We start from the raw sequence: 25,116 nt of genomic DNA, 5'->3' as shown, positions 1-25,116 counted from the left end.
AAACTTCTCAAATTTGGCAAAAGATATAAACTCCAGACAAAATAAATGCAATGAAATCCACACCAAGACACATCACAGTCAAACTTCTAAATACTACAGACTAAGAAAAAAATCCTGAAAGCAGCAAGAGAAATGACATCTTCCTTCTAAGGGAAAAATTCCAATGACATAGCATTTCTCATCAGAAACCATGGAAACCAGAAGGAATTGGCACATTTTTCAAGTGCTGAAAGAAAAGAATTACCAACCTAGAATCCTATATCCAGCAAAAATATCCTTCAGGAATGAAGAGAAAATGAAAACATTATGTTAACGAAGATATCTGTTAAAGGAAAGATGAGGGAAAATAAAATAAAGGAAAACTAAGAGAATCTTTTGCCAGAGTGGCTAAAGGAAGTTCTCTAGACAGAAAGGAAACAAAAAAAGAAGGACCCTTGAAAAATTAGGAAGGAAGGAAAAACCACAACGACTTGGTTATCTGCACAGGAAATCCCAATAAATCTACAAAAGAAAAAAAAATTAAGTTCAGCAGGGTCACAGGATGCAAGACAAACATACAAAAATCAATTGCATTTATATATAATAGCAATGAACATGCAGAAACCAAAATTAAAAATAGAATACCACTTAAAATAGCTCCAAAAATATTTTTAAATGAAATAGGTGTAAATGTAACAAAACATATACAGGGCTTGTATGCTGAAAACTACCAAAACTTTGATTAAAAAAAAAAAAAATCAAAGAATTTGGCTATTTAGCTTACTTGGTTAGAACATGATGCAGATAACACCAAGGTCAAAGGTTTGGATCCCAGGGCCGGCTCATGGCTCACTTGGGAGAGTGTGGTGCTGATAACACCAAGGCTATGGGTTCAGATCCCTAGACAGGGATGGCTGGTTGGCTCACTTGGGAGAGTATAGTACTGACAACATCAAGTCAAGGGTTAAGATCCCTTACCGGTCATCTTTTTTTTAATAAATAAAATAAATAAGGTTTGGATCCCCTTACCAGTTAGCCACCAAAAAAAACATAAATAAAAAACATCGAAGATCTAAATAAAGGAGACAAACTGTGTTCTAAAAAACAAAAAACTATAAACACACACACACACACACACACACACACAAATGTCCTCACCCCCTCAACCAGCACCAGCTGAGTACAACCCACAGAGGTCTTGTTGGCTTTTGTTGCTTCTTCTCGAAAGACATTGATAAGTTCCTCCAAACGCCTTAATTTTACCTCTTCCGGGACATCATCCTTCAACCTGTGATATGCCCGTGTCTTCTATTAAAAAAAAAAGGAGATGGAAGTAACCAAGGACTTGTAGAATCCATCCTTAAGGCACAGAGAAGGCCATATTCATGCTATTTACAAGTTATAAACACATGTACAGAAACCCAAGCCAGAGCCAAGAGTGTTCTCTGGCCCTGACAGCATTCCAAGAGAAAAAGGTAGTGGGATGACATTTTTGCAAGGGTTAAAATCTAAATTTAGCATATGAAAATCATGGACTCAAAATTACTCTTGATATTTATCCTAAGGTTACACCTGGACATGTACTAAATAAATCACATACTAGGTTACTCAGCAGCACTGTTTATAAAGACACAACACGCAGTTGGTTAGACATGGTGTCGTAACACCAAGGTCAAGGGTTCAGATCCCCATACCAACAGGTCACCAAAAAAAAAAAAAAAAGACATAAGATGCAAAGCAGCCTAAATATTTATCAATAGGTAACTAGTAAAAGAAATTACGGTGTATCTACATAATGTAATATCATGCTGCTGTTAAAAAGAATGATAGCTTCAGGCCGGCCCGGTGGCGCACTGCGCTAGTGCGCCACTTGGGAAGCACGGAGGCGCTCCCGCCGAGGGTTCGGATCCCACATACAGACCGGTTCCCGCTCACTGGCTGAGCGAGGCGCGGGGACAACGCCAAGGGTTGCGATCCCGTTGCCGGTCCCGGTCCGGTACGGGGGCGACACTGAGGGTTGCGATCCGTTGCCGGACACGGAAAAAAACAACAAAAAAAAAAGAATGATAGCTTTATATGTACTAACATAGATTGTTCTCCAAAATATACTATTAACTAAAATGAGCAAAGTACAGCAGCTGGCTGGTTAGCTCAGTTGGTTAGAGCACTGCGCTATAATACCAAAGTCAAGGTTCAGATCCCCATACCAGCCACCATCAAAAAAAAATTTTTAAATAAAGTACAGATCAACCTGTATAATATATAGTGTTCTTTCCTGTGGTAAGAATACACACACACACACACACACACACACACACACACACACACACACGTTCATAAATACATGTAATATCTCTGCAAGTTTATAGAAGAAACTGCTAAGAGTGCCATCACTGAAAAAAATGAAAAACTAGGCAACTTGGGGAGAACAACTACTTCTTGCTGTAAACCGTTTTAACCTTTTGAATTTTATACCATAAGCATGAATTACCTAGTACAAAAAAGGAAAAAGGAAATTTATCCTTGAAAAGCTTTTAAATCATCTAAAACCACAGTGTGTACATATGCTTATATATATTATGTCATGGGTTCAGTCATTCATCAGCCAGCTTTTCTGAGCCCCATGGCCATGGGACCCTCAGCCTCCAGCCCAAACACAAGGTAGGCGGCCCCCAAGGTGGATGGAGGGATGAGACTTGATCCATGCAAATCCATCCTAACAACCAAGAAAGTGGCAACAGACCAGGACTATCCTCTCTCTGCAGGAAACATGCATTATTCTCCCTTTCCTTCCTACTCTCCTTCTGCTTTGTTTTCCTCAGAATCTTTTTTAAAGGGGAAACTCCAAAGTGGGAATCAGTGGGTTCAATTGGCCTAGAAAAATGGAAACTAGAAATAAGTAAAGAAGGCTGGGAAGACAATAAGGGGCTTCTGTGAAACAAACCAGATCTGTAGACCAAAAAAGAAGCTCCGCATGTTGAGAAACAATTTTAGATTTCTTGTAAAGAGAATAATCTCTCTCCCTCCACATTCAAATTTTAAACAATCTAAACATAATTTTAAATATTTTAATAAAGAGGAATACCGGTACAGTAATCTTTTTTCATCAAATTACTGAATTGTGTCTAACAGTAGACAGAGTTGATCAAAAAATGAAAAAGAAGTCAGTGGTAAAAACCTGTGGGTTTTCAAGGACTGCCTTGCTGCCATTCTCTTTTTTGCCAGTTGTCTACAACCAACCCGAAGCTGGTCAGGAATGATGTCAGTCCTCCCCCTCCCCAGGCTTACCTGTCTCATGCTGTAGGCAAAAAGAAAGCCTATGTTGTACTGCACTTCCCGGAGCAAAGACACTGTCTGGAGGTGATCCTCCTCCGTCTCACCACAAAAGCCAGCAATGAAGTCACTGCTGAGGCTGACACCTGTGACATACAACAAAGGACAACAGGTCCCTGCTGCTTACCTTCAATAGAAGCCATTGCCATTTGTGGATTACAGAGGGAGGGACAGCAATTATTAGGCCTTCCCTGGGGCTATTAAGCCCACATGCAGGTAAAACAAAAGTCATCATGGAACAAGGAGGAGTAGGCCTGCTTACCCACAACTTTCCATGCCAGAGCCTGACTTCTCAGCCTACATTCCCCTCAGCATGTAAGATATTTTCACTTCAAATGCTGGATTTAGGGATACCATAAGAGTCCACATTTTCATATTGGTCCTGCTTTTACTAGTAAAAACCTTGCAGCACCTTACACAAATACACTTTTGAAATTAGGTTGACACAATGTCCGTTTCAGACAGTAATGGCAGTAACTACCAGTTACTGAATACTTACTAAGAGCTACACTTTATCTACAGTCATGTGTCGCTTAATGAGGGGGATATGTTCTTAGAAATGCATCATTAGGCAATTTTGTAGTGTGAACATCATAGAGTGTACTTACACAAGCCTAGATAGTATAGCCTGCTACATACCTAAGCTAAATGGTATAACCTATTGCTCCTAGGCTACAAACCTGTACAGCAGGTTAATGTACTGAATACTGTAGAAAATTTTAATGCAATAGTATTTGTGTATCTAAACATAGAAAAGGTACGGTAAAAATACGGTATAAAAATTTTTTAAATGGTACACTATATAGGGCACTTATCACGAATAGAGGACTGGGAGTTGCTCTGGGTGGGTCAGGGAGTAAGAGGTGAGTGAATGCAAAGGCCTAGGACATATTGTACACTATACCCTACTGTAGACTCTGTAAACACTATACACTTAGGCTACACTAAATTTATTAAAAAATAAAGTAACTGCACTATGATGCTACAACAGCTACAATGTCACCAGGCAAAAGGAATTTTTCAGCTCCATTATAATCTTATGGGACCATCGTATATGCAGTCCGTCATTGGCCAAAACGTCGTTATGCGGTGCATGACTGTATTTAATTTAATCTATTTAATTATCCCAACAGTCCAATGAGGTGAGTACTATTAACCCCACTATATGAGGAAATAACTATTAAGCCCACTTTACAGCCCATTTTATAGATGAGGAAACTGCAGCCCAGAGAAGTAGAATATCATATCTGCTGTCGCACAGCCTATAACAGTGGAGCTCAACCCAAAGTGAGTACACCTGGCCTCCACACTATCCTGCCCAATCAGAACGAAAGTGTTTGTGCAAAATACAAGTTACGATAATTAGAAATATGGAGGAAAATGCAGACATTCTCAACTAAACCTACACTAAAAGACTACAGACTAATTTTATTAGAATGGAGGGAAAAGAAAAGGGAGTAAGGGTTAAGATAAAAGGAAAGAAATTATCTCTAAAATGTACAGTAACAAGTTGCCATAAAGCTAGTCAGAAAAAGGATACATTTTTAAAGGTATCAATTGCCCCCAAACAGAATTAATTTAAACCATACCTTTCTCAGTTTACGAGAAGGGATAAGAATTTTCCCGTATGTTCAGAAACACAAAGACTAGACATAAGGGATTTTTTTAGCCTTGAGGCCACAATCTGATCCACACCTCTGAGTACTGCCAGCGGGACCATGACATCAAAAAATCAGAAAGATGTAAAAGAAAGAGTAGAAGGAAAGAGAGAGAGAGAAAGAAATGAAGAGGAACAAAAGAAGTACAATAGGTATTGGCAGCTGCCTGCATCTGACCAGGAAGACTCTGGTCTCTGGTAGAGCAACATGTTTGGCAGAATGTACCTGGAATAGACTCTCTGATATGGTGAATTAACTCCACATAAGCTTCTCTTGAATATCTGCAATAAAGAAAAAGAAAAGGCCTAGATGAACCAATCTTCTTTAAATGAATGCTTTGAATTCCTGCATGTAATAGCTTCTCATCCACGTGACACAGTACAAAAGTAGGTTAAAGGATCCAAAAGGGCCCTTAAGATCCAACTCTATCTAATCTAGAGCCTATGAATTTTTCCAGGACATAAATTATTTTAAATAGCCTTTTTAATTTAACTAGTAAATCAAGACAAATTAAACATTTAAAAGGACCTCTAAAACCCTTTGCCACTGTAGAAAACAAGGTCAAGCACTAGTTCAGTAAAGCTTGCCTTGGGTTGCATTCTTCCCTCTTATTTCTGCAATACTTATTATTCCCAAAATAAGTGGACACAGAGCAATACATTTGTTAAAAAATAACAAATTTTAACGTTAAAAGTTAAGGGATTTAGGGCCGGCCCAGTGGCGCACTGGAGAGTGCGCTGCTTGGGAGCGCGGCGGCGCTCCCGCTGAGGGTTCGGATCCCATGTGGAGACCGGTTCCCGCTCACTGGCTGAGCGCGGTGCGGACGCAACACCGAGGGTTGCGATCCCTTTGCCAGTCAGTAAAAAAGACAAGAAAGGGAAAAAATAAAAAATAAAAAAGGGGGAAGGAAATATTTCAGTGGATTATATCAGCAAGGAGATCACCCTAGACAAACTAGAGTTGCATTAAGCTGTTAGGCTCACTATTACATATGTCCCATTAGTGGGCTTTCTTTTCTTGTTTTAGTTTGTTATTGTTGAGTCCGTGGCAGCTGAATTCCCAAGGAGATTTCACATGTGCTTGTCATAAACTTCAGCTCTGGTCTAGTGAGGATAAAAGCCTTCCTGAGATCCTGACCAAGCAGCATTTCTCCTACTTTATTTGACATAGCACCACATCACAGTGATGCTGGCTCCCTCCCCGTTCACTACATGTTGTAAACCCATAGCACCATAGCACGCCACAAGGTCAGCCAAGTAGTAGATGCAGGGCCTGCCAAGGGATTTAATATAAAATAAACAAAAAAAAGTTAAGTGATTAAAATCTCAGAGTATGCCATGCAGTAGGTGCTTAATAAAAAAATATGCTAAATAAATGAAAATGAGTGACCCAGTCCTTAGTCTATGCTTACGAAGTGAGCAGAAGCAAGTTCCAATGTCCACGGATTTACTCAAACAATAATCTTTAATTGAGCAGCTACTATGTGCCACACACTATGCAAGGTTCCAAGCAATACAGAAATTGTTTGGTCAGGGGCCAGCCCGGTGGCGCACTGGAGAGTGCGCCGCTTGCGAGCGCGGCGGCGCTCCTGCCGAGGGTTCGGATCCCATGTGGAGACCGGCTCCCACTCACTGGCTAAGCGCGGTGCAGGCACAACACCGAGGGTTGCGATTCCATTACCAGTCAGTAAAAAAGACAAAAAAGGAAAAAAAAAAAAAAGAAAGAAATTGTTTGGTCATTAAGAAAACATGGAAAGGTGTGGGATGTCCTCTCCCCAAGCAAGACTGACCCCCTCCTCATGGCCTCCAATACTCGGCTGCTTCCACTCTGGGCTGGCAGGTGGATCTGTTTACAGATGTTGTCTCTCTCATGAATCAGCTGCAGAACCTGATCAAATAGAACACATTAAGGTACCTTGTAGAAAGGAACATCACTCCCACTGTTTCTCCACCAAGGTTAATTTTCAAGTAATTAAAAGGCTGATTAAATCAAACACATGAATTACCCAAATACCTAACTTTTGCTCAAGTCACCTTCTGCCTGCCCCATACATTTCACCTGATGGCATCTCTGCTTTCAAAAAGTGGAGGGAAGAAAGCAAGCAGAGGTCAGATTCAAGCCATGGCACTGTTTACAGGCAGTGCTGACACAAGGGTTGGCAGGCAAGTAAGGAAAAAATGACATTTCTTTCATCTAGTTTACAAATTAATTAGCCACTTTAAGTGATACCATCAAGAAATTAAACCTAGGAGAAAATACCATAAAACATACTGACAAAGGATTTGTATCAAGAATACATAAAGAGGGCCGGCCCGTGGCTCACTCGGGAGAGTGCGGTGCTGATGACACCAAGGCCCTGGGTTCAGATCCCATATAGGGATGGCTGGTTAGCTTGATTGGGAGAGCGTGGTGCTGACAACACCAAGTCAAGGGTTAAGATCCCCTTACTGGTCATCTTTTTTTTTAAATAAAAAAAAGAATACATAAAGAACTTTTATAATTCATTAAGAAGACAAAAAACCCAGGGGGAAAACGGTGGAAGTGGGGGCCAAAAGACAGGCATTTCACCAAAACAAAAAACCTTCAAAAGAAAGGTTTTACATGTGGACTATTTATTCCACTCTAGGCACTGTACTAAGTACTTTTGACACATTATATCTATTTTCCAACAATCCAACGGCAGGAGGTAACTGTTATGCCCACTTTACGGATGAAGATGACAAGTTGAAAAGGTTAAACACCAATGGGTAAAGAGTGGAAGAGCTGGGATTTTAACCCAGGTCTGCCTGAGGCTAAAGTCTGGGCTGTTTCCCACTGCATCACACTGCCTTCCTTCCTGTCCTCCCCACACCATTACTACCACCACCATCACTATCACGTAGCTTCCCACTTTGTAATAAAACCTTTCTCTACACAGCCGTCATGGTCCCACAAATAGTCTTAACCTCCCATTCACAATCAGTCCTATCTCCAGCCCCTCCTTGGTGGACTGTGAATCTTTGCAAAGGGCCAGCAGATTCAGAGGGTGATATAGCCAATACACCACAGGATCCCTGGGCAGGACTCAAGGCTTCTGCTGCATCCCTACTCAGTCCAGCCTTTGACATGCTTAAGAATAAAGATATCAGTTTGTCACAGCTGTCGACACTCACCTCATCAGGAAAATCCTTGGGGTGGGGAGAGGTGAAACGGATCCTCATTTCAGGATCTACTCTGGAGACCTGATCTAGAAGGTGGGCAAAACGAAGCCCCCCTTGCTTGGTTTTATAGTTGGTGGTAAAACCACGGCTAAGGTTGGTAGACACGGCATTGTTGAACTGTACCTCTGAATTGTCCCGAAAACTATTAACATTCTGACCAAGAAGTGTGACTTCTTTCAGCCCCTGAAAAAAGGAAAACATATTCAAAGCAAGTTAAAAACGTGCTGAGTAGCTTCATGCTGAATCACTAATTAAAAATCAGCTGAACCTACCAAGAGCCATCTATAAATGTGTTCTGTCTTTAGCCCAATAATTTCATACTTGGGCATCTTGTCTAAAGAAGTAAACTTCAGAATGAAATGTTATGGGGCTGGCCAGTCATCTCAGTTGGTTAGCATGCAGCTTCATAATACCAAGGTCACGGGTTTTGATCCCAGACTGTGGTACTGGCCAGCCACAGAGAAAGAGAAAAAAAAAAAAGATAAAACGTTATGTAAATTTTATTTATTTATTATTTATTTATTTTTTTAAAAGATGACCGGTAAGGGGATCTAAACCCTTGACTTGGTGTTGTCAGCACCACGCTCAGCCAGTGAGCTAACTAGCCATCCCTATATGGGATCCGAACCCGTGGCCTTGGTGTTATCAGCACCGCACTCTCCCGAGTGAGCCACAGGCTGGCCCCCTTATGTAAAATTTAATCTTCAAAACATTATTTAGAATTTAGAATAGCAAAAAAACTGGAAACAAACTCAATGTTCAATAACAACAGTTAAAACACACTGTCAGATTTTGAATGAGTATATAAAGTATTCTTACCAAAAAACATTTAACCTAAATCAATCAAGCTTTTACACCTCAAATTCCAGCTACCAGAATTCAGGGGAATACATTAAAAGACAACATGAGGAAGCAATCAGACAAACCCAGACTCATGTTGAGTCTCTTCAAAAAGTTAGTGTATCTTTTAAAGCAAACAACAAAAACAAAGTGAAAGGGCTGTTTTAAATTAAGAGAGACTGAGGGGCTGTCCAGTTAGCTTAATTGGTTACAGCAGGGGGTTGGTAACACCAAGGTCAGGGGTTCAGATCCCAGGCAAAAAAAAAGGAGTAAATTAAGAGAGACTGAAAAGATACGGCAACCAAGTGCAACTGCACAAATATTGGTTCGATCTTCGTTTGAAAATAAAAAAGCAATAAATATTTTGAAGAACTAAGAAATTTTGAATATGGACTACATATTAGATGATATTAGATAATTATTCATCTTGCTACCTGTGATAACGGTAGTGTGGTTGTGAAGGGAAAAATTCTTATTTTTAGCAGATATATACTGCAGTATTTAGGTTTAAGTGGCCTGATGTCTACAACTTACTTTCAAGTGGTTCAGAAAAAAGTATATTTAGGGCCGACCCCATGGCGCACTTGGGAGAGTGCGGCGCTGGGAGTGCAGTGGCGTTCCCACTGCGGGTTCGGATCCTATATAGGGATGGCCGGTACCCTCGCTGGCTGAGCGCGGTGCGGACACCAAACCAAGGGTTGCGATCCCCTTACCGGTCACAAAAAAGACAAAAAAAAAAAGAAAGAAAAAAGTATATTTACACATTCATGGAGATAGGTGGATAAAGCAAATACGACAAAATTTTGTCATGTTAGTTACACTAGTCCTTCAATTTGTCTGTATTTTAAAATTTGCATCATAAAATTTCATAAAGAAATTAATGGTTGCTATAAACACTATTTTTTGTAACTTTTTTTTGACATAATTTACAATTGTAATTTTTCTGTAAGTTTGAAAGGAACTCCCATATACCCTTTTCCCAGATCCATCAATCAACCTCGTGCCCCCTTTATCACTCACTCACACATTCATAGACACACTCTCTCTTCCTACATACTTCATCTCTCTCCATAAACACACACATACAGAGGTATGCATCTTTTTAAGCCTTCTGAGAATAAGCTGCAGACATCATACTCTTTTACCTCTAAATACTTCAGTACATATTTACTAAAAATAAGAACATTCTCCTACATAATCACAGGACAATTATCAAAATCGGAATTACCAGGGTACTTCAAAATGTTTGTGGAAAAATAGAATTAAAAGATAATGGGAATCTTTCCATGAACCTTTTGAAGTGTGCTTACATTAATACAATACTATTACCTAATCCACATTCCATAAATCAAATGTTAACCAATTGTGCAAATAATGTCTTTTATAACCTTTTTCTTTTTCCTGATCAGAATCCCAATACAGGACCATACAATGCATTTAGTTGTCATGACTCTACTCTCCATAAAGACTATTTTTACAAGTTGTGACATACTGTCAATCTAAAAATTAAGATATACTAAATGCAACGTGGATCCTGAAATGGATCCTGGAAAAGAAAAGAGACAGTAGTGGGGAAACTGGCAAAATCCAAATAAAGTCTAAAGTTAGTTACTAATAATGTACCAATGTTAATCTCTTAGTTTTGAAATATGTATCAAAGTTAAGAGATTAACATTAGTGGAGATTCTATGTACTACCTTTGCAACTTTTCTGTAAATTCAAAGTTATTCCAAAGTAAAAAGTTTAATTTGGATAAAAAAGCAGGATATTAAACTAATTGAAACATACACATATAAAAAGACATAAAAACCAAATGCAGAAAGATTAATAGGAAAACTGGGGAAATTTGAATAAGGATGTACTAGAATGAGATGGTATTTAGTAATTTTTGTTAATCTTGCTAGAAGAACTAAGAGTGGTGAAAATCTCATTTTTTAAAGATGTATAATTGCAGTCACGTCCCCAATAACAACATTTCAGTCAATCAGAGACCACATACACGACAATGGTCCCATAAGGTAAGTGTGTAGTAGGCTATACCAACTAGGTTTGTGTAAGTACAGTCTATGATGTTCACACAACAACGAAATCACCTAAGGACGCATTTCTCAGAACATATGCCTGTTGTTAAGTGACGCACGACAGTACTTAAGGGTGAAATGCCATGCTCTACTTTGAAATACTTTATGAATAACAATAAAATAAATTAAACAAATACAGCAAAATGTAATAATTATCAAATTTAGGTGATTGTTAACTAGGAGAGTGGAGTCATTATGCTATCTTTTCTTTTCTGTGTAGTTAAATATTTTTCATATAAAAAGATTTTTAAAAAGATACTTTTTTTAAAAAGATGCCTACTTAGAAGACTTCCAATCAATAACCACTGTTTGAATAAAAAAATGGACATTCCATTAAAGGCACAATATTCTATTCTCTTTGCAACTATAGTCTAAAATTCTAAATGAAAGAAAAAAACCTTTTAAAGTTACCCTACAAGCAAAACCAATAGTTAACAGATACTTTAAAACAACAAAGCAGAATCTTAATTTTCCACAAGCCTATGGCTTTGAAGTAACTAAAATTCACTTTAATGTTACTAAGTTCCTTCTTTTAAATGCAAATAACCTAGAAAGGTTAAGAAGTTTTTGTTACCATCTCAATCTATTTAATGTCCCCATCCTGAAGAAGAGAATTTTGGTGCTGTTGTGGGAGCAGGAAGGGAAGAGGAGGGAAACAACTTTAGACCAAGAAGCACTTGAAGAGGTGAGGTACGGAGAAGCTCTCAGTGCCTCACAGGGAACTGATTATCTGGGGATGGGGAAAGAGAAGAAGCACTGCCAGAATGCAAGAACGAAGGCAAACTGCTGACTTAGAACTGGAGCAGGGGATAGCCTGGCCCTCTCCCACGGTTCCTGAGCTAAACAAGTCAGTAAATAGGGAGACCCCACTGGAAGAAAAGTACCATATTCCCATCTACTGTCCTCTTCTGCAGGGTTAGAAGACTCAAGCCTGGGGCTAGGGAGAAACCTCAAAGGCTGAGGGACCAGCTCTCGATAGCAGAAAGAGGAACAGATCTCTCCCCTCTGGCATCTAACCCTGACTCACTCCCCTTACCTATTCTCTGTCCCTCAACTAGTGAGCTGGTGCAGTGATAAAATGTACAAGACACTTGGGAGGTTCCCCTAGAACAGACAGACCAATGTAACATTCCCTGAAAACTTACTATGCACCAAGTCGCTTAAAAATATCTCCAATCCTTCCAATAACCCTGCAATGAATGTATTCTTTTATCTTCTTTTCGTAGGTGGGAAAACTGCATTTGGAAGAAGACTGATAGTTAAATGACTTATGCCTAAGCACCAAGCCAGAAAATGGTGGAGCCAGAATTCACATGCCATGACCTGATTCTAAACTCATGCTCTCTCCCTTCCACTGTGCTGCCTCCTGAGCAAACTTCACACTAGATTGTCTGTAATTTGTGGGCAGCACACCAAAGATGTACAACCAAGTATTTCTTTCTGGCCAGGCATGGTTCTAAACTTGTACAACTTAAAGACAGCATAGGCTACAAAACTAGAAAGGTTGTCCTCATTCACCCACAAACATGCTTCCAGGAAGAAAGCCTGGAGAACTTTTCACCTGCTCAGAAAGCTTCCTCACTTCCGCTAGAATGGAGGCAACAGGCCGACTCCTCTCCCGGCCACGTGTGAAAGGAACAATGCAGTAGCTGCACATGTTGTCACAGCCTCGCATGATCGACCTGGGGAAGAAAGTATCAGAACTTAGTAACAGAAGGGTGTCTTTGCTTTACCCAAAGAGTAGGTCACTGCTCTCCTGGCCTTATTCTTTGGCTCTGAATCCTCTGGCCAACATGCTCACACCAGACCAGTCTGAGATCTAAGAAGGATTAAAGGAGATATTTTTTATCTTTAAAAGCAGTATCTAATCACAGAATATAAACCAAACATAACTAACTGGTGGATATAGTGGTTAGCCTGAGGAAGCACAGTGGTGAAGAGATACAGTGCAGACTTAACCACACCTGGACTTTTTACTGTTTTTATGAGTATGTTATTTGAACATTTTACATCAAGATCAGAAAAAAATAAATATTGTAAAGTGTGTGTGTATACAAGCGTGGGTGTGCATGTGTGTGTGTGTGTGGGGAGAGGAGACCCTTCTACATTTCTCACTCATTCCTGATCCAACTGCTAGGTATTTAAGTGACATCACTCTCTTTCATTTGTACATAAAAGCCTCAATTTATCTTAAGGAAATAATTACAGATATGTATAAAGATGTTGACACATATCTATGATATATGTATGATATACTTATCAAAGAAGAATTGTTTAATAAATGTTAGATATTATTTTTACTAAGCATTCCAATAATAGAATATTGGATAGCCATTAAAATGAACAGAGTTCGGGGGCCGGCCCGGTGGCGCACTGGATAGTGCCCCGCTTGGGAAGCGCGGCGGCGCTCCCGCCCGAGGGTTCGGATCCCACGTACAGACCGGTTCCCGCTCACTGGCTGAGCGAGGCGCGGGGGCAACGCCAAGGGTTGCGATCCCGTTGCCGGTCCCGGTCCTGTACGGGGGCGACACTGAGGGTTGCGATCCGTTGCCGGACAAGGAAAAAAAAGACAAAAAAAAAAAATGAACAGACTTCGGCAAGCTTTTTCTGTAAAAAACCAGATGTAAATATTTGCAAGCCATAGCCTCTGTCACAACTATTCAACTCTGCTGCTATAGTGGCAAAAGCAGCCACAGGCAATATGTAAATGAATGGGCATGGTTGCATTCTAATAAAATTTTATTTACAAAAATAGGTGGTAAGCCATTTGCTAATCTCTGTTTTGGAAAATTTAATGCCATAAGAACTATTCACCATACTAAATAAGAAAAGGTTACAAAATTCAGCTGGCTGGTTAGCTCAGTTGGTTGGAGTATGGTGCTGATAACACCAAGGTCCAGGATTCAATCCCTGCCTGGCCAGCAGAAAAAAAAAAAAAAGTTTACATAACTAAGTTCAGCAAGAGCCAATTTTAGAGCCAATAAATTAAACATACACACAAAGCATACACACATAAACACAATGGAAAAGAACAAGAATGATATAAACCAAAATGATAACAGTGTTTATCATTAGGTGGTAGGAGTATAGATAATTCTTACTTTCTTCTTTATGGTTTTCTTTTTTTTTTTCTTTTGGCAGCTGGCCAGTAAGGGGAATACTTTATAGTTTTCTAACTTTTCTCCATATTCTTCCATACATATAAATGATTTTGTAACCAAATTTTTACTTTTCTTTTTAACTTAAAAGACCAGGAGAAAAAAATTTTAATCAAGAAAGCTCAAGATATTTTCTTAAGTGAAAAAATAAATACAGAACAGTATACTATCATTGGTATAAAAAAAGGGAAGGCAGGAACAACCCATATGAGTATATGAATCCATATGCAAGGAATATTTCTGAAAGGGTTATATAAGAAACCACTAACATGGCTGCCTTTGAGCAGTGGCATAGGACACTGGGGATGATGGGTGGTAAGGAGTCTTACTATATCATTCTTTCTTTTGTATCTTGTACCATATGCATGTATTTTTCTTAGTAACATAAAAAATTTATTTATTTTATTTTAATAATGAGAATGAAAGGAGAGGTTCACTCTCCGTCTCTTGGGCAATGACTCACACAAAGGCAGAAGTGGCACTGGGGCTCGTCTGGACTGGCATGACATCAGCATAGGTCTCATCCAGAGAAAGCAGCACATTAGCGGCTTGCTGGCCTGACTCAGCAACAGTCAGCAGCCGAGGAAGGTCCCGATAGGCATCTGGACCAGCCAAAAGATCCACCATCTTCTCCCTGTTGAGGATCTCCTCCTTCAGTCTCTCAGCCATGCAGCCTGGGAAGGAAAAGAAACAAGCACCTGTCCCCAAGTTCATCTGGTTTCATCGCTTCTCAGTACACATTATCTTTAGCTTGGATTAGACACCAGGACACAGAAAACTTCTCTAAGAATTTAGCATCATCCTTCAAATTTGATCAACACTCTCATAGCACCGGAACCTGCATCTTCCTATATAAGAAAATCACAGGAAAAGGGTTCTAGAGCAATTCAAATAAATGCCCAGAAAAAATTAAACCACCATTCAAAAACCTTTAAAGACATGGATCATCTTTTCTTTCAATTGAAAATTACTTAGTGCTAAAGTAAAAAATATTTTGTGTCAGGAACTTATTTATATACAACTACATTTATATCCTATCTCCCTCTCTTCTAGCCTATAATGCTTTCTAAAATCTATAAGAATTGAGTGAACAATTTATGCTGGTATTTTCCATATCCTAAAAAAACCATTACATTATTAAGCCTATAAAATTTTTTTTTTTTAAATAAAGATGACCGGTATGGGGATCTTAACCCTTGACTTGGTGTTGTCAGCACCACGCTCACCCAGTGAGCCAACCGGCCATCCCTCTATAGGATCTGAACCTGTGGCCTTGGTGTTATCAGCACCGCACTCTCCCGAGTGAACCACAGGCCAGCCCTAAGCCTATAAAATTTTTTTTTTTTAAATAAAGATGACCGGTATGGGGATCTTAACCCTTGACTTGGTGTTGTCAGCACCACGCTCACCCAGTGAGCCAACCGGCCATCCCTCTATAGGATCTGAACCTGTGGCCTTGGTGTTATCAGCACCGCACTCTCCCGAGTGAACCACAGGCCAGCCCTAAGCCTATAAAATTTTAAAGGCCACTTTATTACAAACACCCTTTGAAACATTTGTTTAAGAACTATTCTTGGTTGTACTTCCATGATCACAGCAGCATTATTCACAACAGCCAAAAGGTGGAAGCAACCCAGTATCCACGAACAAATGAAAAGATAAACAAAATGAAGTATATACACACACTGAATTATTCAGCCTTAAAAAGGCAGAAAATTCTGGTACATGCTACAACATGTAGCACACAAACCTTGAGGACATTATGCTAAGTGAAATAAGCCCATCACAAAAGGACAAATATTGTATGATTCCACTTATATGAGGTGCCTAGAGTAGTTAAATTCATAGACAAAAGGTAGAATGATGGTTGCCAGTAGCTGAGGGGAGGAGGAAATGGAGACTTATTGTTTAATGAGTAGATAGTTTCAGTTTGGGAAGATGAAAAAGTTCTGGAAATGGATGGTGGTGATGATTGCACAACAATATGAATATACTTAATGCCACTGAACTGTATACTTAAAAATGATTAAAATGTTAATTTTATGTATATTTTACCACAATTATTTTTTTTTAATTATTCTTGGGATTTTTGAAATTCCTAATACATACCTAGCAGCTTCTATAATGAAGGAAATGAAATGGAACAAAACATTTCAGCTAACCCTTCCATTCTCCTGCATCTCTTACTACATCAAATCTATATAACTAGATATGCTCCAACTGTGTGCAGACCAGTCACCAGGAGGGATTATTTTAACTATTCTACAATCGACATAGTCTATTTTCCATAAAGTTAAACATATTAATATTTGGGGACAGAGAGGGTATAGAATATTTATTTTTGATTAAAAAAATTCTCAGCCATCTGTATCAGAACAGTCCAAAAGAACTTTCTAATAAGATGACAGAATATGCTAGATGAGGGCCGGCCCGGTGGCGCACTGCTACAGTGCGCCGCTTGGGAGCAAGGCGGCGCTCCCACCGAGGGTTCGGATCCCACATACAGACCGGCCGCTCACTGGCTGAGCAAGGTGCAGGTGCAACACCGAGGGCTGCGATCCCGTTGCCGGTCACGAAAAAAGACAAAAAAAAAAAAAGAATATGCTAGATGAAAATGACTGGATGTGCTATCCAAACTGGTAGCCTCTAGTCATGTGTGGCTACTGAGAAACTGAAACATGGATAATGTGACTGAAGAAGTAAATTTTTAATTTTATTTAATTTTAATTAAACTTAAATAACCACATGTAGCTAGTGGCTACCATATTGGTGAGTGCAGACCTAGACCTTCACTTGGGTTTGTTTTAGGAGTTAAGATGAAAGGTACCTACATTGTAAATTCTTGCTGCCCCTTCAAACTCCAAACTCTATACTGTCTGTAACTCTGCCACCATGAGCTGCCTTAGACTCTAGGAAGGATATACCACTTTCTGAGTACCTATTACTTCAAGGAACTATGAAAAGCCTTTTTATGAACTTCATCTCATTTAACCCTGTAGCCTCTGACATTAAGTACAAGAGCTGCATGGGGTGGATACGGGAATCCAGCCTCTAAAGGATACTCTTGCACATAAACACCATACGGAGTCCAAGTCTCAAAACTGACAAAATCTGGGCCGGCCCGGTGGCGCACTGCTACAGTGCGCCACTTGGGAGCGCGGTGGTGCTCCCGCCGAGGGTTCAGATCCCACATACAGACCGGTTCCCACTCACTGGCTGAGCGAGGGGCGGGCGCAGCACCAAGGGTTGCGATCCCGTTGCCGGTCCCGGTCCGGTGCGGGCGCGACACTGAGGGTTGCGGTCCGTTGCCGGACACAAAAAAAAAGACAAAAAGGAAAAAAAAAAAAACTGACAAAATCTGCAAATTACCGGATACCTAGAATTCCAATCCTCAGAGGCACCCGGGAGCGCAGCCGCCTTGTCTTCAGGGCTTTAAGCTGATGTAAACGGTTCCAGATGGTCTGCTCAGCCTTCTCCCTACAGAGATCAAGAGGCAAAACTGAATTGATAATAAACTACAGAGCAATCTGAGAGAGTGGGACACTAAGAATTGACCCTTTAAATGAATACCTAACTTGCAGACTCAGGGAAGGCAGGTGGGGGGCCAATTGAGAAGCACCACTTGCTACATTCACCTTTCACCCTTCCTACACACCTCCAAATCCTGACGAGCCTTTAAGTCAAACTCAAAAACAATCTACTTTGCAAAGCCTTCCCCAACTTACCTCCGTTGGAGAGTTTCTCTTCCCTTTAATTGCCCTTCCACTTTTTTTTTTTGTCTTTTTGTCTTTTTTCGTGTCCGGCAACGGATCGCAACCCTCAGTGTCATGCACGTACCGGCCCGGGACCGGCAACGGGATCGCAACCCTCGGCGCTGCGCCCGCACCTCGCTCAGCCAGTCGAGCGGGAACCGGTCTGTATATGGGATCCAAACCCTCGGCGGGAGCGCCACCACGCTCCCAAGCAGCGCACTGTAGCAGTGCGCCACCGGGCCAGCCCAATTGCCCTTCCACTTTAACTATACTTTTCCCTGTACTTAGCAATTTCTCCTGTTTATTCTTCGATCTTTTTAACCTAGCATTTTCTGCCAGATGTTAGAGTTATTTGTACATCTGTCTTAGTTCCCATATCAGACTAAGCTCTTTAAAGCCAGGATCCATGAAGGAAGGGATTATTTCTAATCTCCCAAAGCACCTAGTTCAATGTCATGCTGCAGAGGCCGGCAGAACAAAAATGTCAGATTAATTAATTGATGGTATAGCCAGCTGTGGAAACATTAACATGCCTTGTACACAGAAAGTAAGACAAAAAATATGTTCACCTCTGATGGACCCACCCACTTTGCCCAAGCCCAGGCAGCTACATCATAAACATATGCCATCAGTAGCAAGAAAAATCTCAGGAAAAGCTGCGTGACTCAGCACACTCTCAGCTTCCTCATCTAGAAAATGGGTTTGATAATAGTACCAACCTTATAGAGTTGTTTTGAGAATTAAATTTGTTAATGCATGTACAGTGCTCACATAGAATCTGATGCATGGTACATGCTCAGCAGATGTCAGCCAGTTATATCAAGACTATCTCCAGTGCAGGAAAACTGCAAGTCCTACTGACATGGGGCTGTTGGCTCATCTCCGCAGGCAGGCCAGCTGGGCACCGTTAGGCACTGTTAGCTCTGGCATTATCACATAAGATATACTCACTCCCTCAGGAAAGAACAAATTCACACCTGATAGAACATGTGACAAGAAGGATCACATCAGCCTAAATGGAGAGCAATGAAGAAAGGAAAATTATGATCTTTGAAATTAGATTTGTAGAATCACTGCCCATTGTTATTATTATTATCATCATCATCACTATGGTAAAATACACATAACACAAAATTTACCATTTTAACTTTTTCCTTTTTTTGGCAGCTGGCCAGTACAGGGCTTAAACCCTGGGCTTTGGTGTTATCAGCACCATGCTCCAACCAACTGAGCAAACCAGCCAGCCCCATTTTAACCATTTTGAAGTGTACAGATCAGTGGCATTCAGAACATTTGCAGTGTTGTGCAACCATCACCTCTATCCACCTCCAGAACTATTTTATCCTCTGCAATTGAAACTCTGTACCAGGGCTGGCCAGTACAGTGTTATAAAATCTAAGTCAAGGGTTCGGATCCCTAGGGCCAGCCCATGGCTCACTTGGGAGAGCATGGTGCTGACAACACCACGTCAAGGGTTAAGATCCCCTTACCGGCCATCTTTTTTTTTTTTTTTTTTTTTTTTTTAAAAAAAAGGGGTTGCAGCCCCCTTTTTTTGCCAGGTGGGAGAAAAAAAAAAAAAAAAAACCAACTCTGTACCCATTAAATATCACCCCCCACCTCCTCCTGAGAACCAGTTTTTAACTTAGCTCTTTGCCTGAAGCTGAGTGTCACCATAAAAGTTTCAAAAACAGCTGGAACAAAGGTACACCTTAGTCCCATGGTACATACTCCTCTCAAGGGAACTACCCACCAGGCTGTACCCTGTTTCTGAAATTAAATGTAAGAACTGGCACAAACAGTCTTGCCCAGGAACAAGGGAAAGTAAAAACTGGTGTACCTCCTGGAGGTTACTGGTCCGCAGGTAGCCACTCTTCTGTAAGATGGACCAGGCTATCTCTGTGTCATTCACATTCATCTGGCAGCCATAGGTCTCAAAGTAGACTGCAATGAGAGGGGAATTCCATGGTAGGCAGATAACAAGGGGCCACATGTCTCAAAACATCTCCTTCCCACGTGCCCTGAGGCAACTGGTTACCCACTAAGTCCCCTGTTGCCTCAATTCTAAGATAACATTAATTGCCAGACGTACCCCCAAATTAATGACAGCCTTTCAGAACTCAAGAAACACTACAATATATACACACACCAATATAAGCCATGTCATTTGGGGAATATGGGGAACTATGGGGAAGATATGCACCTGAGAATGAAGGAAACATGGCGATAATAACAATTAGGAAAGACTAGTTGATAATGTTTATCAGCCTGAGGGGAAAACAAGTTTAAATCCACATGTTACACTCCTCCTTCTCAAGATGGAGAGGTTCTCCAGCCTGTGGAAGTAGCAGCAATCGTCAGACAGTACACAAAACCACAAAATAAAAATGATGAATCTTCTGGGACGGCCCGGTGGCGCACTGCTACAGTGCGCCGCTTGGGAGCGTGGTGGCGGCGCTCCCGCTGAGGGTTTGGATCCCACATACAGACCGGCCGCTCACTGGCTGAGCAAGGTGCGGGTGCAACACCGAGGGTTGCGATCCCGTAGCCGGTCCCGGTCCGGTACGGGCGCGACACTGAGGGTTGCAATCCGTTGCCGGTCACGAAAAAAGACAAAAAGGAAAAAAAAAAAAAAAATGATGAATCTTCTTACAGTAACTTCAAACATCTTGAATGAAAGCAAGGCTATATTATGAAGTAAAACACAAATTTTACACATAGTTTTAAGAACATAAATTTCACACTCTGGCAGCCCCTTCAAACTATATTCCTTTATCAACCATTGCCCCAACAGCAGGCTTTAATCCCAGACTCAAATAAATTCCAAATGGAGTTAAAAGTCGAATGACAATCATATGGAAAACCAACAGAAAACAGTAGTTATTTAAAAAAGAGACAGGTTGGGCCGAGCCCGTGGTGCACTCGGGAGAGTGCGGTGCTGGGAGTGCAGCAGCGCTCCCGCTGCGGGTTCGGATCCTATATAGGGATGGCTGGTACGCTCACTGGCTGACCGCGGTGCGGCCGGTCTCAAAAAGGACCAAAAAATAAAAATAAATAAAAAAGAGACAGGTTGGCCAGTTAGCTCAGCTGGTTAGAGCATGGTGCTGATAACACCAAGGTCCAGGGTTCGATCCCTGTACTGGCCAGCCGCGCCCCCCCACCCCCGAAAAAAAGAAACAAAAAAAAACATAGTGCCAAGTTAAAAAAAAAAGTGATACCTAAACATAATAATAAAGTAAATTAATATACATGAAATTTAAAAAGAGAGAAAATATCAGGGTTTGGGGGTTTGTTTTTTTTAACATTCCTTGGCTCACTTTGTCTAAAAAATGAAAATACCAATTCTTATGTCAGAGGACTGGGGGAAACAATAAATTATAAAGGACAGCAAAATAACAAGCAGGAGTCCTAAAATGTACACACTCCCTGATTTATTAATTCAACTGCTAGAGATTTATTCTAGAAAAAATACATAGGAAGATGAGACAGTAGGTGCTGTTTCCCTGGGCTCGGGTTTCAGGACATACCTCTGGGTTTCAAGCCACTCCCTGAGGTCTCAGGGCCCTCCCGTAGGCCCTCCACTACAGAAGAGTTACTGTTGCTGGTTGAACCTATTTTCAGACCAATAGGAGACCTCAGGGGGCTGACTTATGCAAATCTAGTGGCTAGGCATGCTCCATAGAAAGGGGTTATATAACCCTAATGGCAAGCATGCTCAGTAAAGTGGAATTTATATTAGATAGGCTAAATATGTATTAAATAGTGAGACTACAAAAGTTTAATCCCGACAGAAGTGGAGGTTGTTGCTCACTTTCCCGGGGCCGACCTGCACTTCCAAGGCTGAGGGGCGTATGCTTTCTGTTGTATCAAACCTACTTTCAGCAAGCAGCTGTTCGCTCTCTTGAGCCAGCCTGTGCTCTGTACTGGACTTTAAGCGGGTATTTCTTACTTTTGTGTTGGACCTGGTGTAGGCCCTGCTGGATCTCCGGAGCTAGGCCACACTCTCTCTGTGAAATCTGTCTCTCTTATTTGTTATGTTAAATCCTTTCTCACTTGCTACTGTGACTCTGCTCTTGAATTCTTTGCTCTGGCGCAGTCAAGAACCTGGTAACAGGACAAGGTGGGTTAAGGCTGAATATCAGGCCTTCCCAGACCCCTTCTCCTCCAGCATCAAAGATATTTATTATACTATTATTTGTAATATAAAAAAATTTTAAACAACCTAATGTCCAACCATAGGGGAATATATAAAAAAAATCATGGTGCAGCACAATGTGATATTTTGTACCAATTTTTAAAAAATTAATAACAAAAACGGTAGTTTTTGGAAAAATGTTAAATGAAAATTGCAAGATACAAGTAATTTCACCATATGATTGCAACAAAATCTTTAAGAATTATGAAGGGTAATGTTTTGGAAACAGGGTAAAGAGGGGAAGGTCTAGTTGTCCTTTAATTCCTCTTCAATGTTTTTTTTAAAAAGGTATTTTAACTGATTACACAGTGTTTCTTAGAAAACTTCTGCCCAAATATAAAAAGTGAATTTCTACAGCACAAATTGTGAAAGCTGCTTTATGACTTAGACAATCTAAAAATTAGAACACAGATTACAGAATTTCCAAAAGTGACCAAAAACCAAACAGAGGACTCCCAGAACTTCTACCCCACCCCGTCATGTGTGCCAACACTATGAGTTTCTTGATACTAATGTTACTTGGTGGAGTTTGGTGATTCCATAATTAAGCAGTCTTGCCACACTAATAACGTTCCAAAGCCAGGTCTGTAATAAAGAACATTTAAAGAATCAGGCCATGAATACTGGAAAGGAGCAAGGCAGGAAGCCCAAAGGGATAAGAGAAGTAAAACCAACCTTTCCTCTGCCTCCCTAGAAGTTCATCCACTGTGACATAGGGGGGTGGGTCCTCTGCTTCCAGAGGACACAAATTCTCTTGAGGAGCTGAAGCACTTCTTAAAAAATGTTGAAAAGTTGGTCCGGCAGCCAGCCTGGAGGTGAAATCTTTCTGAACTCCACCCTCCTGCCTCTCTGGACCAGGACATGCAGTGCTGGTGAGACTGCTGTGTGCCCTGCACGTCCTGAGCTGCAGCCAGGAAACAGAGGCCAAGGGCCCCCACCTCAGGGACCTGTACACTTGGAGGACACACTGTAAAGGATGCATGGCACTAAACAGCCCAAAGTCTGCAAAAGAATGAAAGACATCACCAACATTTATTGAACACTACGTACAGGGCACTGCTCTTTGTGCCTCAAGTGTATTAATTCATTTATTCCCCTTAAAAGCCCATAAAGAAGGTACTCTTAATAATATTATCTCTATTGTACAGGTGAAGAAACTGAGGCAACTTGCCCAAGACCACACAAAGTGCCACAGATAAGATACAAATCTAGGCAGTCTGTTTTCAAAACAAAGGAGTAGTACAGATGAGATGGAAAGCCCTGACAAAATAACAAAACAGCACCCTGTGCTAGGAATAGTTCCCAGGGCTTCAAGTGTATTAACTCATTACATCTTCACAGCAATCTTCTGCAAAAGACACTATTATTATCTCCACTCAGAGGTGAGGAATTTACCTAAGATCCTAAAGACAGTTAGCAGTACAGCCAGGACTTAAATGAAAATCCATATGACTGCAAAGCTCACGTCTATAGCCACCTTGCTATACTGCCCCCTAATACTGTGAAAACCCCTTCTGGTCTGTATTAGTCCATTTGTGTTGCTATAACAGAAATACCTGAGACTGGGTAATTTATAAAGAACAGGTTTATTTGGCTTACGATTCTGGGACAGCTGCATCTGGCACAGGCCTCAGGCTGTTTCTACTCCTGGCGGAAAGTGGCAGGCAGCCAGCAGGTACAAGCAGATCACAAGGCAAGAGGAAGCAAGAGAGACAGCGAGAGAAAGAGGAGGTACCAGGGTCTTTTTAAACAACCAGCTCTCGCAGGAACTAACAGAGCGAGAACTCACTCATTAATCCCTCCTCCCTCCCCCAGGGAGAGCATTAATCCATTCATAAGGGATCCGCCCCCATGACTCAATCAGTCTCCAAAACTGTCACATTCGGGATCCAATTTCCACATGAGTTTTGGTGGGGACAACACATCCAAACTCCATCATGGTCTGAGGGCTTCTTCCTTTGAATTCCTTCAAGAGGAAAGCATCTAATGTGGGGGACTGTACACCTGATCAGTGACTCCTTCTACCCTCCAAGAGCCTCAAACTACTGCCTTTAAACTTCCCACCCAGACCCTCTTACACTTGGTTGTGGAAAATGGCACAAGCTTCATAGAGGAGAGTTTGCCATTTTCCAACAAAATTATAAATGCACAAACCCTTTGACCAGGCATTTCCATTCCTGTGTATTTATCCTACTGATATACGTGTATTAATCCATCTGCAAAATGACCTATGTATAAGGATATTCAGTGCAGCAGTGTTCCTAAGAGCAAAGGAATGGAAAAGATCTAAATGTCATCCATAGGGGACTAGTTAAATAAGTCATGGTACATCCACATAATGGCATAAGATGCAACTGTTACAAAGTGAGGCTGACTGTATACATAACAAAAACAAGGATGCAAAGTACTCAATACTACCTATAGCATACTGTACTTGAATCTGTGGGTAAAAAGGGTGGGAATGTTGCAGTATATATTTGTAAATACACACAATATTTCTAGAATGCATAAGAAACAGAAGTTGCCTCCCAGAAAGGGACTTAATGACTAAGGTGCAGGAGATGGGATGTACTTTTCACCACATATTTTTAAGGGACTCCATATCTGCAGCCTGACTGCCTCACTCCAGCCATACCAGACATCTGAGTACTGATCTTCACTAGCTTCTAGGCTGACACATACTGTTCTCTCTGGCTGGTACCTCTTCCCTCCAGTGGCCTTGCCAATTCCTGTGCCACTTTCAGGTCTCTGCTTCTTCCTGGAAGTCCTGGCCACCACCCCCAAAGTCTAGGTTTGGTCCTCCTGTGGGTTCCCAAAGCTCTCTTCTAAATCTCCATCACAAAACTCATCACACTTTACTGTTAATTGCTACTTTCACTTCTGCTGTCCTTTGTAAGTTGAGAGGTTCCCATAAGCAGGGAAC

General features: G+C 41.0%; 1 protein-coding gene and 1 non-coding gene across 2 annotated transcripts in view; one reads left to right on the top strand and one right to left on the bottom strand.

Moving 5' to 3' along the window:
* Positions 1-23,821, bottom strand: part of CDK5RAP1 (CDK5 regulatory subunit associated protein 1) — a 28,127-nt gene extending 4,306 nt beyond the window's left edge. Inside the window, exons 1-12 of the mRNA XM_008568204.1 lie at positions 23,793-23,821; positions 22,869-23,195; positions 19,839-19,942; positions 18,979-19,013; positions 17,626-17,726; positions 14,713-14,923; positions 12,653-12,773; positions 8,123-8,353; positions 6,760-6,857; positions 5,196-5,251; positions 3,268-3,398; positions 1,138-1,287 (exon numbers count right to left, since the gene is read on the bottom strand). Of these exons, the coding sequence (XP_008566426.1) occupies positions 1,138-1,287; positions 3,268-3,398; positions 5,196-5,251; positions 6,760-6,857; positions 8,123-8,353; positions 12,653-12,773; positions 14,713-14,923; positions 17,626-17,726; positions 18,979-19,013; positions 19,839-19,942; positions 22,869-23,195; positions 23,793-23,811 (1,584 nt within the window). The 5' untranslated portion in view covers positions 23,812-23,821. The remainder of the gene's footprint in view (positions 1-1,137; positions 1,288-3,267; positions 3,399-5,195; positions 5,252-6,759; positions 6,858-8,122; positions 8,354-12,652; positions 12,774-14,712; positions 14,924-17,625; positions 17,727-18,978; positions 19,014-19,838; positions 19,943-22,868; positions 23,196-23,792) is intronic.
* TRNAI-GAU lies at positions 21,071-21,144 on the top strand. Its single transcript has one exon. It is a non-coding gene; the product is annotated as a tRNA-Ile (tRNA).
* Positions 23,822-25,116: the final 1,295 nt, after the last annotated feature.

Source organism: Galeopterus variegatus, unplaced genomic scaffold, assembly GCF_000696425.1.
Source record: "Galeopterus variegatus unplaced genomic scaffold, G_variegatus-3.0.2 Scaffold386, whole genome shotgun sequence".
Taxonomy (NCBI): Eukaryota; Metazoa; Chordata; class Mammalia; order Dermoptera; family Cynocephalidae; genus Galeopterus; species Galeopterus variegatus.
The sequence above is the reverse complement of the archived record's forward strand: the minus strand, read 5'-3'. Positions and strand labels throughout refer to the sequence as shown.